Below are 15,280 nucleotides of genomic sequence, written 5' to 3' on the forward strand. Positions count from 1 at the left end.
ATAGTAGAATTGAAAACTTGGCAGAGCCTTTGTTGAGAGCTGCTTTGAATTGATGACTTTAGACAAATTAAAGCATAGGCCCACATTCCCCCCTGCCCCCCCCCAAGTCTATCCTAATAAAATACCTGCATACCCATATTACATTGACAGAGTTATTGGTCGATGTAATAATTCCTCCCTTTCTACCGTGGCTGTGAAATATGTATTCCCAACCTGCCTCCAATGTAAGTGAGAGGGGACTAAATCCAGTTTTTGTTCTGTGTAAAAAAGCCTCACATTAGCATTAGCTGAACTTTAGAATGAAGGACTAGACTTTGTCCCTCATCACTAACGTTGGTATCATGTTAGGAAGGGATCTCTACATGTAGTCATGTGATTATTGTTTCATGACAGACTTGAAAAAATGTGAACCTATCCTTTCAGTCTGATATTCCTGGCCTTGAAGAAAACTATAACAACAGTACTCAAAAATACTCCATTTGTGTGTCCATCAAGTGTCTTTTTATACATAATACAACATTTCTGAAAACAGTTTGAGTGACATCAAACTCATACACTTGTACATAATATACATATCAATCATAAAGTTTGTAAATCATAGCATTCCTGTTTCTTTGCAGGGGTGCGGTCAGAATACATGAATAAAGCTGCAAAAAGCATTTCTGAGGATCCAAGCAAGAAGGCATTAAGCAGAGTACATTGCACACAGGCACAACAAGAACCTGTGTACTTAGGAATTTGGATCATAGCTGGAGATAACACGCTTGTCTATACTGACAGCCAAACAATCTGCAATAAATTACCGGAGTGTTCTGACAGAGCAGCAGGAATGTTTGAAGCATTCTCTCAGAGGAGAAAAGAAGACTGTACACTTAGCTTCAGATTTAATGATGTAACCAAGCTCTCGCTCCTGTTTTGCCCTGATGAAGGTCCACTGAGGCAAAGCTTGGCTTTATCATTAAATACCTGAGTTAGAGCCAAGTGTACACAGTCTTCTTTTATTAGATTTTTGGCATGTATTGCTGTCTACCACATTGTCATTATCACCACCAGATGGTGCCAAAGTCCAAATGTCAGATCTTTCACATAGCAACTTTAATTAAAGCAGGCATTTAATACAGAATTTCCCTCTCTTTATGTGTGATTTTTGGCAGAGAAGGTGTTGCTCTACTTGTTATACCATAAACTATGTGGTGTTTGAATCCTCTAATGTATTCGGTCAGTATAAAATAAATTAAGTCAAGTTCATCATGTCTTGGGTGAGAGAGAGGGAAAAAAGTATCATGAATATTTAGAATAAAGACCTTGTGTTGATGTTTTCTGAGATGCTTCCCATGAAATGGTTCAGAAGTGAAAAAAAATTGCAAGTCTAGTTGACTCAAACAATCTTTATTTCACCAGCATGTTCAGCTTTTTCACATTTGTTCCTTGAGCATCCAGCTTGCTGGTGAAGTAGCAACAGCACACTCCTCTTCAAAGTTTCAAAAGTAAAAAGGTCCACGTCAAGTAAAAAAACTTCAAAATAGCCACCAAACTTATTGTGCGACACTGACTGTACTGTATTAATAAAGCTCATCATTATTCATGGAATTCAGGAGAAAACTGTTCAACAGGTAGAGGTTTGTGCAACACAACCACCGTTTTAATTGCACTTAAGACACTGATTTACCTCTTTTTATCAGCAACATTTCTTCCTTTTCAGTGCCTGAGAGGGAGGCCCAGAGGAAGCTGTACCACAGGTTGTTGTGACTGAGGAGCAGCGTCTGCACGCTTGTGATGAGCCAAAGCTACATTACTTGTCCTTTCTGCCCTCCTCCTGTGGCAGGGTCTGAGGTGTGGATCCATGAAGCACCAGCAGCCCACATAGAGTGAGAGAGATGCCCACCCACCATAGAACTGCATGGGTCTCTCCAAAAATCAGCCTCCCCAGTACAGCCTGGACACACAAACAAAAAAGAGACTCGCTGTAAAATGAAGATGCATGCTTTCACTAAAACTTTCTGCTGTGAAGTACAGAATTTCTGTTCAATGTCACACTACTGTTCAAAATAAAACAACGAGAGGGTGAATACTTGAGCACCATGGGACATTTCGAAGAGCTTACTGAGGAGATGAAGTTGGATGCGGTGGTAGTGACGGTGGCCCTGGCTGATGAGGAGCAGTGCCGGAGAGCCTTGGAGAAGAAGGTCCACATGACAGCATTGCAGGTGAACAGCAGGCCTCCACACACCAGCCGCAGGGGGATGTGGAGCTACAAACAGGTGAAATGAGAGAGCAGCAGTCAGCTCATGGCAACAGATGGGTAACAAATTAAAGGAAAATAAAGTGTAGTGAGGTGTTCAGAGTAGCTTCAATGCTTCTTTGCTTAGACCATTAACTTATGATTCTCATCATCATTTCCACTCTTAAATGTACTGGAACTACCAGGTATTAAAAAAAAAAAAAATCAAAATTGATGCAGCACATCCAGAGAGATTGTTTTTTTTTTTATTTCATTAATTCTTCTTGCTTGTCAAAACCTGGCACCTACATTACCCACAAGCCAACATGACTCGATTCACTGGACTGTACAGATTTGGGTGTAATGTTCCTCCATGAGTGACGTCACTTGAGGCAATTTATCAAATTTTGTGCAGCTCCCTCTGGAGCCATAAAAGGCTTTTTACTACTTTTTTCGCATATGCAGTAGTACTCCCCAAGAACTGTTAACACACTGAGATGTGTAAAATCTGTGGAGTTCCCCTTTAACCACAATCCATGTATATGTGGTGCCATTCATTCAATCATTAGGGTCTTTTTAACAGCAGACAGGGATGGCAGGAAAAGCACAGGTGTATCTAATGACATTAATTAAGGCTTAGTACCTTTCGGAAGTTTACTTCAGCGTCGTGTTGTACAGGAACACGTTCACAAAAAGGAGCTTCTGAACCCATTATTTAGACATTATACATGAGCACACATTGGCCCTGGCCCCTAAAACATTTAAAGGGAATTTCTCAGTCTTCGACCTGGAGGAAAAAGAAAGGACACAGTCTTAAAAAAGGACGTAGTGACAAACAGAAGTTAGTCTCACCCAGGTACAGCAGGTTGCGGCTTCTGTCAGCGCTGCCTCACACATCTCCTTCAGGTAGTCCGCACCGACTGACAGCTTGGCACACAGAGAGGCAGCGGCACCCAAACACCCCGCTAACAACGCGTAAAATGACCCCGAAATCATGTCTGGAGAGAGTGATACACACTTCCCTGACAGGAATCCATAACAGTTAATGAATCCAGACAGACAGCAGAGTCAAGTCTGAATCACAGGCTGTGGACCGGTAGTAACATTTTTTCTAAATAAAACCCAGCTTGGCGGACTTTGTCCATAAAGGTTTTACATTAGACCCAATACAACGGCTAAAGCCACCAATTATCGGCCTGTAGATAAGATATCTCAAGCAAAAAATAGGAATTCTTGTGCAATGTTTTGCGAAAATGTCTTTCTTGGTGACGCTAGTTTACATTCATGGTGCGTATTTAAAATGCCATAAAGCCTGTGTAGCCGTGTAGCTTGTCTCAAAGTTATGTATGATATTATTTAGACGGCCTTATGGTGGTTTAAATAACTGCCATCTTTGTTGCGTGTCTCGGCGGTTGCCAAACTGCCATAAGATGCTCGTTTTGCCTCCGACGAATTTCTCTATTTTATTCTGAAGACGAAGCACGTTTCCCCGATCACATCTCCGACGTCTTTACGTTGATTTGTCCTTTCCACCAATCGCAGTAGCTCCATAAGTCACGTGACACGCCGCGGCACATCGTAGTGACGTATGTTTTGTTTTGGCGGAAGCCTGTGCTAACATAGTAGTCTGTTTAGGCCCATTTTATTTGAGTGTTTGTTTTTGCTGCTTTGCAATGAACAAGGGCAAGGTCAGTGGCGTGTCTTGGGTGAAACCAGCGGAGCCGTCCTTTCTGAAGAAGTTTAAAAATGATGTTGGTTACAAAGAAGGACCGAATGTTGATACTAAGGTATGTGGTGGTTTGGCTGATTTGGCTAGTCGTGTACATTAACTGAAGCTCGGATGAGGTTGACTTTTACCAGCTTCGTGTTATGATATATTGTGATTTAGTGACAGTATGCTGATTAAATAATTCACTACCTTTGAAACAAGACACACCTCCGCGTTGAAGCCTGATGCGCTCATTCAAACCACGTTGCCCCGCTTCCCCTTCACCACAGCTCCAAACGGGCTTATTTCTCTCACAGGTGGTGGAAAGTAACCAGGTACATTTACTCAACTACTGTACTTAAGTACAGTTTTTATGTACTTGTACTTTACTTGAGTATTTCCATTTGATGCTACTTTATAAATGTATTTCCACTACATTTCAGAGGGAAATATTGTACTTTCTACTCTATTATATTTGTTTGACCCCTTTGGAGGGGCCCGACCCCTAGGTTGGGAACCACTGGACTAAACTAGCTAACAGTATATAAAGTGTAAACTAGCTCCACCTCCAGCAGCTACAACAGTAACATGCTGCTCTAACACTGATGCTTCACTATTAATAATCTAATGATGTCATATATAATAATATATCAGTCAGAGGGACCAAACCACTACTTTTACTGCAATACTTTAACTACATCAAACTGATAATACTTATGTACTTTTACTTAAGTAGGATTTTTCATGTAGGACTTTTACTTGTAATGGAGTATTTTTACATGGCTGTATTGGTACTTTTACTTAAGTAAAAGATCTGAGTACTTGTTCCACCACTGCAGGCTGAGTGTCTGGTAAAAGAAAACATCTTGTTCATATTCCTCTCTTAGCGTCAGGTGATGCCAACACTGGATGATGACAGTGGGAGTGATCGAGAGGATGAATTACCTCAAATTGTGGTCCTAAAAGGTGGAGACCTGACTTCAGAGGAAGTGAAAAAGATCAAGGAAGACATGCGTGCTGGCTCAGAGAAAGGTGAGACTAAATGAGTATTAACCATTTTATCACATGATCATTTCTCCTAAAAGTCTAATTCTGTTGGATTTCTTTAAGGCAACAGTGAGCATCTAACATGTCTAACCTGTCTTAGCCAGGTCTTCCTTGAAAGAGATTCTTAATGTCAGTGGGAGTCTCCTTGTTAAACAAAAGACAAGCGCTGTATTTTCATAAACCCTGCAGTTCTATAATTCTAAAAAACGTGTTTTTATAAGTCGCACACATCCATCTTGTCCACAGACGATGAACCTCCTGCTGATGGTAAAATCCTTTTCAAGAAACCAGCCAAGCGCTCCTCCTCAGACAAATTCCAGGGCATCACTGCCAGCTCCAGCAAAAAGAAGAAGAGTGATGGAGGAGAGAAGAAGGAGGAAGAAGAAGAGGAGAAGAAGGAGGTGAAGTCTGGAAAGAAAGTAAAAAATAACAGCCTTCTATCATTTGGAGGGGATGAGGAGGATGAGGAGGACTAAATGTTACTGATATATTCTAAGCCAGCATTAACTCCTGTGACAGATGACTGACAGGAATCAAAGTGATGCTTGAATTTTTCATAATTTGACAAACAGGAATGGAGGTAAAATGAACAGACATTGTCTGGAGTTCATCCACAGTGTGCAGCCTGTCTATTCTTAGTTCTTTTAAAGGACAGTGCCACTATTTTTGCATGTCTTAGCCTATTAACTACAAGTAGTCTATATTTGATTATTATTGACAACTGTTCTGTTCATCTGAGTACACTGAAACTCAACTTGCAGAGATTTGAATTGCTTAAACAAGGAGTCTAACAGTCACAATTTGATGCCCTTGTTGTTTTTTTTATAACTATTATCATTGTCACAAACATGATCTTGTTTCCACATCAACAGAATCTGATAAAATAAGTTACTGTTTGCAGTTATTAAGATTAGTTGTATATTTGACATTATTATTATAACAGCTGCATGACAAAAAACATATCTGATGATGTTTTGATACCTGATGACTTAGCTCTGGCAAGCTAACATTATCATCAGCATCAGATTTTTTTATGTAGAAAAGACCCACCACTCTGTTTGTCTTTTATGAACAAAAAAGAAACAGCAAACTCCTTTATTTTATATATATAACACTGAAATATCTAAAAACCTATGGTAAATATTGGAAGATGGTCAATAGTAATGTAAAATTCAGGTCATTTGTAGCTAATGGGCTAAAAAAAAAAAAGGAACACCTTTAGTGTCGTCCTACATCATCATATATGTTGTATTTCTTCTTACATTAAACACGTATCAGCAGTAGTTAGTGAGTGAAACAGAGCTAAGAACTCACATTGTTCAGGTTTCTGCATCCAAGAACACAGGAGCAGACTGATGCTGAGCTTTTGCAGTTTGAAAACCAACCCTTAAAATATTGGTTCACACTCAAACTATGCAACTTTATTTGCTAAATGTAAATCAGGGCAACGACAGGCAGAAAAACAGACGAACTGACTATTTGCAACAAAATAAATAGTTTGCTTTTTCTCTGTGGTAGTCTAAACATGGGAAGTGCTTCTACTGGTCACAGTGGCCGCCACCCTGTAGAAAACCAGTGAGGCACAATTTACCAGTAGACATTTAGAGTATTTGAATTGCTCTGCCAAAACCTTGAGCTGACAAGCATCCACTTACCTTTCCCACATGTGACTGTGAAGTTTCTAGGAAGCATGTGCGTGTTTGTTGATTGCTAAACTGTATGTGATCATTTTCAGTGGAGTTATTTTTCTGTAAAGATGTTTGTGTAGGAAACATAAAGTACAAGGATACTGCAGCTGTGATGCACATTTTTTTTTACATATTTGTGGAAACAGCATCTAATTTTCAGGAATTTGTAGGTCGATGCTGATAGAAGCATCAGCTATCAACTGATTGAAGCTGTCTGTTCCTTTATAATTAATGGTGCTGTTAACATCAATGGCAGCTCTGTTGGAATTTAAGTGGTACAAATTATAGTGCCCACTCACAGTGATATTGCACCAATTGAATTACAGTAAAAAAAAAAAAATCAGTTCAGCTAGCTTTGTTGCAAATGTATTCAGTGTTTTTTTTTTTTCTTTCCAACATTCAAAAGAAGCTTCTTCCAACATCGTTTGTGGACTTGGAATCAAATCAGTGACAAATTGATGATTGATCATTTTTTCTGTGTTCTTGGTGCCTTTTGCCATGAAAAGGAAGCTGGTAAGAGCACAGTTACAGGTCATTCACCCTCTTGTCTGCATAGCTCCTGGTGTCATGTAGCACTACAGAACATGTTTAAAGATGCTTGTCGTTTGAAGGTGGCACTACTGCCTCTCATACATATTAAGATCCTTTTGTTGCTTTGAGTCTCAATCTTCAACTCCTGTTTGTTAGTGTGCATCTATGGTGTCATCAGATCTGTCATGTAGTGTGGAAGTGCTCATTGTGGAATTTTTAATACATTCAGTGATTCACTGAATGTATAAATATTTTCTAGCTTCGACAAAGGAGCTGTAAGAGTTTATGTAGAAACAATGCATTCTTGTTAATGCAATTGTATGAATTTTTTAAAATGTGATTTGTTTTTATTGTGTGCATTTTTTAGAGAATGGTTATGGCTGTATCATTTGAAATATAAAACATTAAAACAACTGTGCAACATCCTGTATTGTATTGCTTGTTGTTTTCACTGTGCTGTGGCTACTTTGCCCCGAGTGGTTGATAGAGGGAGCAGACTCGACAGCAACTGAACGAGGTGAAGATACAAAAATGTATTTAAAGTTTATCTGAAGCTAATATGAAGCTTTAGTCATCCAAATTAGTCAAATCAATATCTTTCAGAGTTGAAGTCTTTAGTGCCAAAGTCCCTCTTATTGTTACTATACTTCCACTACAGGCCAACAGAAACACTGTCTGTTGAGACAGAATTTTTTACTGAAGATTGTGGAAGATATTCACTTTATTTGACTAATTCATACTGCTGAAGTCTTTCTCAGAATGAGAACTGTGGATTTTGGTCGCCATCACTTACATTGTAAGTGCATTATGAAGGATCTTCTACTGGTCAGTATGAACAAGAGTAATAATTACAGCAAGAAAAACATGTCTCAGTGTGTCATTTGGACTCCTGACATGTTTTAAAACAGACTAAAAAAATATGAACTTATTTAATATCAGAACATTTTAAACTACACAAAAGTTGAACACTTTGTAGACAAGGGACCAATCAAACATCTAGAAATGTGTGCAGAAGATGAGGCAGTGCAGGCCAGTTGGAGTTATATTAACAAAACTAACTGCAGTGGTGTTCAGTGTGTCTTGAAAATGAAAATCCACTGTATGGGAAAGATGTATATTTAATACACAATATGCAGATGTTAACACCATCCATTCTACCTATGAGCTGAAAAATGAAAACACCAGTGTTATTTCAACCTCTTTATTCAAAAAGGCATGTTTCATTCTCACACCTGCATCCAGATCATTACAATTGATGGAAGAAACCTTGACTTAGAAAATCAAAACAACATAAAATCCTTGCATCTCGTGATAGGACGCTACACTCGCTTTAGTCATCGCAGCCTCCATCGTCCATGTAATAAATACACTCAATGACTGTCTCTGCTGAGCTCTGGAAACGATATGATTTCTTTTTTTTCTTTTTTTTTCTCCTCTTAAGGCCAATGCTATCTTCTTCTCCTGGTTTCACTTACGTTGGTGTTCTTGTGACAAAACCTCACAACAGAATCAAAGTCAGCTCACACAGGATGGATTATGTTTCTTGGACTATCTTCAAGAAACATGAATAAAGCGGATTAAATTATAGGGAGGATTTGGTTTACAGAGGGAACATATTACACTTTCAAACCATAATATATCACATATGCTGGAAGAAATAACCATGTTTATGCCACTGGTTGCATGACAGAGCTACAACTGGAACAAAGTGGAAATTTAGCCAATTGAAAAGAACCACTGGAGGCATCACATCTGACAAATAGTGATAGTGTAATGTTTTAACCCTCTGAAAGTGTATGTCCCCCTTCCCCTGTGAGGAAACAGAGTCTCCTCCTGTTAGCAGCTCACAAGACTTCATATTTTTCTAAATTCATGAGGGAATAAGCAGTGGGAGCAGAGAGTGTTTGATCCTGTTACCGTACCTGTGAGGGGAGAAGCAGTCTGGTATCTACAGAGCGCAGTGGAACATTTGACAGGAGATCAAAGGGAATCAGGCCTCACATTTGACTCAAAGACGCTGGTGGACGCATAACAGACATTGTGTGTAGGAACACTACAGCGGTGTGTTCACCAAACTATGTTCCCGACGAGGTGCTGCTTTCCATTCTCGTCGTTTTCAAATCGGCAGAGTGTGTTTTAAACGCTCAGCACCTTGGGTACTGAGCTCAAAGCGTTTCAATTTTTAAGCTAATGAGCACTACACTTCAAATGTGTTTTAATAATCACTCTGGCAGACACGACAGACGTCCCCCTGTTAGCATATGCTACTAGCGATGAGAGCAAGAAGATGGGCTGGACCACTTTGCTCACATCCAGAGGCACTCACTCTTAATCAGTCCAATTTACATTCAGTTCAGTTCACCTGCAGCCAGAGTGATCATTAAAAACTACAGTTACAAAAAGCTTTTTACCACAGATTCACTGTTTTCTAACCCTGAAGCTCAGAAACCTGCCTGCACAATGCTGCTCTTTACAAATCATTAACTGGTAAAATGTAGACTTGAGTTCTTGTCCTGGCTTTCCTGAACCATCTTAAAAGATATGTTCATATTTAAACCCACTGAGTTGCTACTGACAGATGGATCATTCTGTTCTATTACAACTCTGTTCTTATTTTTGTAGTTTTATCAGGTTGTAAACAAGCTGAGAATTTAGCCCGATTATGCAAACAACTTTATTTGGAGGCAGAAATTAAAGTGAGTGCACCCATAGTGTTGGTAATAATCCCTCACTGCTGCAAAAAACACTGTGTAGATCAAAGTTGAAGCAGGTGGTGATGGATGTTTACAACAGACAGTTTGGGAAAATCATTTCGATGCTCGTCTTCATTTTCTCTTCCAAATAACTTGAACCTGGTGGTTTGTTTAAAAGCTGTCTGCCTTGTGACTTCTTTTAAGAGATGTTGCTGTCTGTTCTCACATATCACAAATGAACTTGGTGTTAACAGTGTTATTGAAAGCAAGTTGTAACAATTCTTTAAGTCGCCTGTGCAGTCTGGTTCTAACATAAAATGTCCTGTCAGTGCAGCAGTATGAGGCTGGATGAAGAGCGATGGCTTCTCCTTGTTGGCACGTGTGTGTGTGTGTGTGTGTGTGTGTGTACAAGTATACTCCTGTTGATAACGGATTCAAAACAGAATTTAAAAGGAAACTAAACACAGATAAAAACAGCACATATGTTAACACTGTGATGAGAGGATGGATGTTCAAAAACTCAATTTCTGCAAAAATTCTCAAAATCTAACATGTATCAAGTGTGAGAATTTAATGAACTCCAACAAGGGGAAACACCATTACAGTCATCCTAAAGTCATGCTTTGCCTGTTTTCATTTGAGTGGATCTGAAGGGGGGGGGGGGTTTAGCTCTGAATTTGAGACATGGTACAACAGTGGTGTGTATTCTGTGAGCTCCTCTGCAGGCTGTTATTTCTGTCTGAATGATGCAATGCATAGAGCAGTCCTAAACTGAGGACAACTAATCTCTCTTGCTCTCTCTGCCTCCTATCACTCACCGGCACGTTCAAGTACAAAAAAGAAAATACGAGATAAAGGTCACAGTTCCTCAGGTTAAAACCAGTGTGGGGAGGGTCTCGGACTAGCCGACATCTCCCATTCTCCGCCTCCTTGACCCCGCTTATCAGGTCAACGCAATCTCCGGTTTCCTAGGTGATGATAACATTTCCAGCCTGGACCCTCCAGGTGAGGACGCTCGGGGATGACGGGGGGGGGTCTGGAGAACCTCTGGTGTTTCCTTATTCATCTTGATTGGTGGATTTACTTTTGCTGCTTGGTTTTGTTGAAAGTTTTGTGTTTTTTTTTTTTTACGTAAGATTGATTCCTCTCTCCCGTCCACGGTGTGCCTCTGTTGGTGGTGGACGCTTTATAAAGATTTCTTGGTCAGTTTCTTGCCCTTCTTGAGGGAAAGCTTGTTCCTGATGTATCCACGCTTCCTCTTGGCTGTCTGCAGAGGAGACATGATCAAAAACACACTTGTTCAAACTTTTTCTATTAGACATGAAGTAAGACTTCCAGTGCCCAGATGGTGTAATGTAATGCACCTTTAAATTAAATTAAAGATGGTGTGAGTGGAAATGAACGGTCAAAACAGCTTTAAAGTTAAAGTTTAAAGTCAGAACTGCTTTAGGCAATATTCTCTGATTTTCCTTTAAAACATGAGGTCGTATATGAGAAAATAAAACTGGTCTGAAGTGTCTGTGATTGAAAAAAAAAACAAAAAACTGAAAAAGCTATTGACATAAATGTGAAAAGCTCTTCTGGCACTTTTGTTATGGTCCCTAATTTTCAGTTTGTCAGTTTTCTGTCTGCTGTCAAGTTGTTCGAGGAGCCAAACTTCAATATCTAATCATGAGGTAAAAGTAACATCTGTTAGAGGTAGCATGACATCAGCAGCAGTCTGGGAGGGCACTCCAAATGAAATCTATCTTCAGGGTGTTCTCATACATTAAGCTGCGGCAGGTTATGGCCATAAAGAAGCACCGTGTTTGGTTTTGATCATCACAGAGCCGGCTTGTAATGATTTCTCATTCTATCCCCCGATGTACCAGCAACTGATCAATATCACAGGATTGGATTCAGGCTGCACATTTTCACTTTATTTTCATTTTGCTGTTTGTTGTCATAAAGCTCAGAGTGGCTTTCATCGTGACTCTGTTGCCATGAAACAAACACCCTGCAGTTGCTGTGAGGATACACAGAACTTTTCTTTGCAGTGCAGTCGAGCCTGAGCCTGGGAACAGCTCAGTGGTTGGAGAGGACTCCATCTTACCTTTTTGGAGGTGTACTTCTGCTTGGTGGTGTCGGTGCTTCGCAGCTTGTGCTCCACACGATCCCTGTTCTCCAGCTTTTTGACCTTATAAATCCTGACCAGCCAGTGCTCTGAGGTGAAGGCTTCCTCCAGGTGCCTCAGCTTTATGTCCTTGTTGCCGATCTCAGCGTTACGTGTCCGGTCAAAGCCTGGTGGCGTCCGGAAGTCCAACTTGACAGAAATGAAAACAGATGAAGAAGTTAATCCTATTTGTCCATTTGAAAGCATTTTATTAAATTCATTGCGTTCTTTAAAAATCAATAATTTTCAGCTAAGTATACACTGCAATACTGCCCTAGTGGAGGAGGGATACATGTCGTGCAGAAGGATTATTGATGATGAAATACCTGCATCTCTCCAAAGCGGTAGTAAGACATTTTGTACATAAGGCAGTTGAGTAGGGTGGGGGAGCCAGCTTTGTCCACTCTGAACTCTCCCTGTGGGGTGAAGTAGTCACTTTCCTGGGTGGAGAAGCATGACAGGGAGACAGATGTTGGGAGCAATAAGTGAACTGACACTTTGTTCCACAGTACACTTGATTATCGGACATTGATTTCCTTCAGCGGACCTCGGAGAGCACATCAAACATTCATACTAATTCCACTCTGCAGGCAGCAGCAGCAGCCACATCTCTCCGCTTAATATTTAAGAGCTGCAGCAACGCTCACCTCTGTGTGCTTTGTCTTGGAAGGAGTTACTAAATAAAGTGACAGTATGTGTGTGACGTCTCTCACCCTGATGTCTCTGGGGTGCTCCCCCTCTGCAATGCGCACCATCCAGAGGAACTTGTTGATGTCATCTCCTGAGTAGCCAATCACCCCGCCGAAGATGATCAGGACATAATCGACATCCAGTGACCTCATGATTTCATAGGCTGCGGTCTCATTAGATGACATGGCTTTGCCCACCTGAAGGGAACACAAACACATGGCGTCCATTCAGTAGAGCTCAGGTAGAAAAAATGACATGATGTTCACCTGCTCATCTTTTAATGTTATTATAGCTTTTCAGCAGAGCCAGAACAGCACCGCTTCCATTTGGATTCAGCCATGACAAGCCATGTGAAATATTAATCTGTATTGTTCAGTGCTGTTAATACATATGGTTATTTAAACATATGTCCACTTGGTGGTGCAATAGACCAAGGCAAAAAGGTAACAGTCCCACATACTAGTTGAAAATACTGAAGTAGGAGCTGTTCAACTATGTCAGTACAGAGGCAAAGAAAAATCAAAAGTAGCTCCTGTATATTTTAATCAAAGTCTGTTTTCACTTTTTAAAAAGGATTTAAATACGTTTTTATTCTCCAGGCCTAAGTAGAGACACCCTTTATGACATCATCAGGGTTATTTTCTCAGACTTGAAAAAGCTCCTCCGCAGTCGCAAGAGATCATAACTGTTAACTGACCCTCATGTGTAAAAGTTGGTGGACTGCTGCTTTAATCAAAAGTCGCATTTAGAAAATCAGTTTTCATGGAACAAAGGTGGAAGGTCAGATGTCGTTAACAGTGTTCATTCTCTCACCAGTGCTATATGACTGTTGTTCCATGTGTTGTTGTCGACTAGCGTGGTCCTGTTAGCCATGCCTGCTATCTGGTAGCCGTAGTCCCACCAGGACATCACTCTTGCGTGCTCGTCTGTGTTCTGCCTCAGCCAGTAGTAGGCCTCTCTGAAGTCATCCAGGATGTTACGGGAGCTGGAGGGGAAAAGTTACAGGCGGGTGAGGTGACGACACGGTGGTAGGAGGAGGTTCAGTCGTGGATGTGTGTATTTGGGCTCAGTATAGTATATACAAGACTTAGACAGAATACCAAAAACTTTTTCTCAGTTACCTCTGGTGGTATCTATCTATCTATCTGACCTGGTCTTAGGATATCTGTCTCAGACTTCTGCCATCACCCCACTACAATGGAGATGAATGAGTTCGGGTCCCCTTTCTAACAGTCTATTAGAATGGACTGTTTTAATTATTTCTTGTTGGAAAGTCACAAGGCTCAGTGAGAACAAGTATCTGCTGACACAAAGTCTGATCTGATTATTATTTTTATTACATTTCTTTTGTATTATTTGTGCCAAAGGGACCCTACGTCTTGTAATCTGTTCCAGCTCACAGAATTGAAAAATGATACTTAAAAAAGTTCAATACTAGCATACATCAACTATAACACAAAGTTTTTCACTGGGACTATTTCTGTAGTAGAAAGTAGTTCTGATTAAAACTGTTCACAGTGAGCTCTGTGAGTAATGGGAACACTGTATCTGGAAAGAAACCTCTGTTGAATTTTTAAAAAGTCATTTTTCATTGCTTTGAGTGTGGAGGCAAAGATCTGGAAGCAGCATATATCTCAAACCTGGACACAAAGAACCAAAACTATACACCTGGGCTGAGGGGGAAGTGAGAAAAAGTGTTGCCATTTGGTGAACCAACCCTTTAGGAAGGTGCTAACCCAACCATCCCATTAGTGGTTCCGGTGTTCACAGATAGTCTAAATGTTGCATCACTGAGGTATAAACATGAACCCAGTTATATAGTTACTATATATATACTAAAATACTGCTACTGTATTGTTTGCAGCATTCAAACTCCATACTGGTTACTGTCTTGTTAATTTGACATGTGGGAAATGCACATGATGCGTTATTCTCACCCATCATGGTTATAAGATGCCAGCACGACACTGGGGCTGGAGTAGGCGTTGCTGGTGACCCAGGTGCAGTGGACAGCAAACATCATGAGCAGCATCAACATCAGCATGGTGACGATAGACTTGATGTTGGGGCCCAGGCCCTCCTCTGCCTTCTCCTGCTCTGACACGTGTTTACGCACCTTACCAGCCTGCAAGGGACAGCACACGCAGACACGAGGCCGTTTGTAAAGGTTACCGAAACTCTTAGAAGACGAGTAAACTTTAAAAATGAGCTGTTAATGTACTAGATGACTGTTAATCGTCCCCATTTAGAGACATCTCAGACAATCAACTGGAGACCTGTGATAGATTAGTAATGTATTATTCACACTGTATCGATTTAGAGGAAAAGCAGCAAAAGGATGACAAAAACAATGAATATCAATGCTATTTAGTTTCTGTATTCACATTTAATGTTTTGCAACTTAGAGGTTGGGACACTCAAAAGCGTCCCCAGATAAATCGGAAGGATCACAAGGTGATTTAAGAAAGGAACAATATTTCTCTTATCTGAAATTGTGTTTATTTTTTCTGACTCTTCCCTATTTTTTCTTGTAAAGTACTACATATTTCC

At 40.3% G+C, this 15,280-nt stretch overlaps 3 protein-coding genes and 1 long non-coding RNA gene across 4 annotated transcripts in view; 1 reads left to right on the forward strand and 3 right to left on the reverse strand.

Moving 5' to 3' along the window:
* Window positions 1-15,280, reverse strand: part of LOC137191953 (uncharacterized) — a 300,725-nt gene that overhangs the window by 89,075 nt on the left and 196,370 nt on the right. The window lies entirely within an intron of this gene.
* On the reverse strand, window positions 98-3,661 carry LOC137191951 (transmembrane protein 42-like). Its single transcript, XM_067602462.1, has 3 exons — window positions 3,074-3,661; window positions 2,105-2,251; window positions 98-1,936 (listed from the first exon to the last, which is right to left on the reverse strand). The coding sequence occupies exons 1-3, from the start codon at window positions 3,215-3,217 to the stop codon at window positions 1,793-1,795; spliced, it is 435 nt and encodes a 144-aa protein (XP_067458563.1). The 5' UTR covers window positions 3,218-3,661; the 3' UTR covers window positions 98-1,792.
* On the forward strand, window positions 3,793-7,618 carry kiaa1143 (KIAA1143 ortholog). The gene is made up of 3 exons (XM_067602461.1): window positions 3,793-4,008; window positions 4,817-4,961; window positions 5,223-7,618. Exons 1-3 carry the CDS (start codon window positions 3,895-3,897, stop codon window positions 5,450-5,452), a joined length of 489 nt encoding a protein of 162 aa, XP_067458562.1. The 5' UTR covers window positions 3,793-3,894; the 3' UTR covers window positions 5,453-7,618.
* Window positions 8,383-15,280, reverse strand: part of LOC137191941 (dolichyl-diphosphooligosaccharide--protein glycosyltransferase subunit STT3B-like) — a 61,093-nt gene continuing 54,195 nt past the window's right edge. Inside the window, exons 11-16 of the mRNA XM_067602445.1 lie at window positions 14,668-14,855; window positions 13,544-13,715; window positions 12,754-12,927; window positions 12,367-12,480; window positions 11,981-12,190; window positions 8,383-11,155 (exon numbers count right to left, since the gene is read on the reverse strand). Coding sequence (XP_067458546.1) covers window positions 11,075-11,155; window positions 11,981-12,190; window positions 12,367-12,480; window positions 12,754-12,927; window positions 13,544-13,715; window positions 14,668-14,855 — 939 coding nt within the window. The 3' untranslated portion in view covers window positions 8,383-11,074. The remainder of the gene's footprint in view (window positions 11,156-11,980; window positions 12,191-12,366; window positions 12,481-12,753; window positions 12,928-13,543; window positions 13,716-14,667; window positions 14,856-15,280) is intronic.

Source organism: Thunnus thynnus, chromosome 10, assembly GCF_963924715.1.
Source record: "Thunnus thynnus chromosome 10, fThuThy2.1, whole genome shotgun sequence".
Taxonomy (NCBI): Eukaryota; Metazoa; Chordata; class Actinopteri; order Scombriformes; family Scombridae; genus Thunnus; species Thunnus thynnus.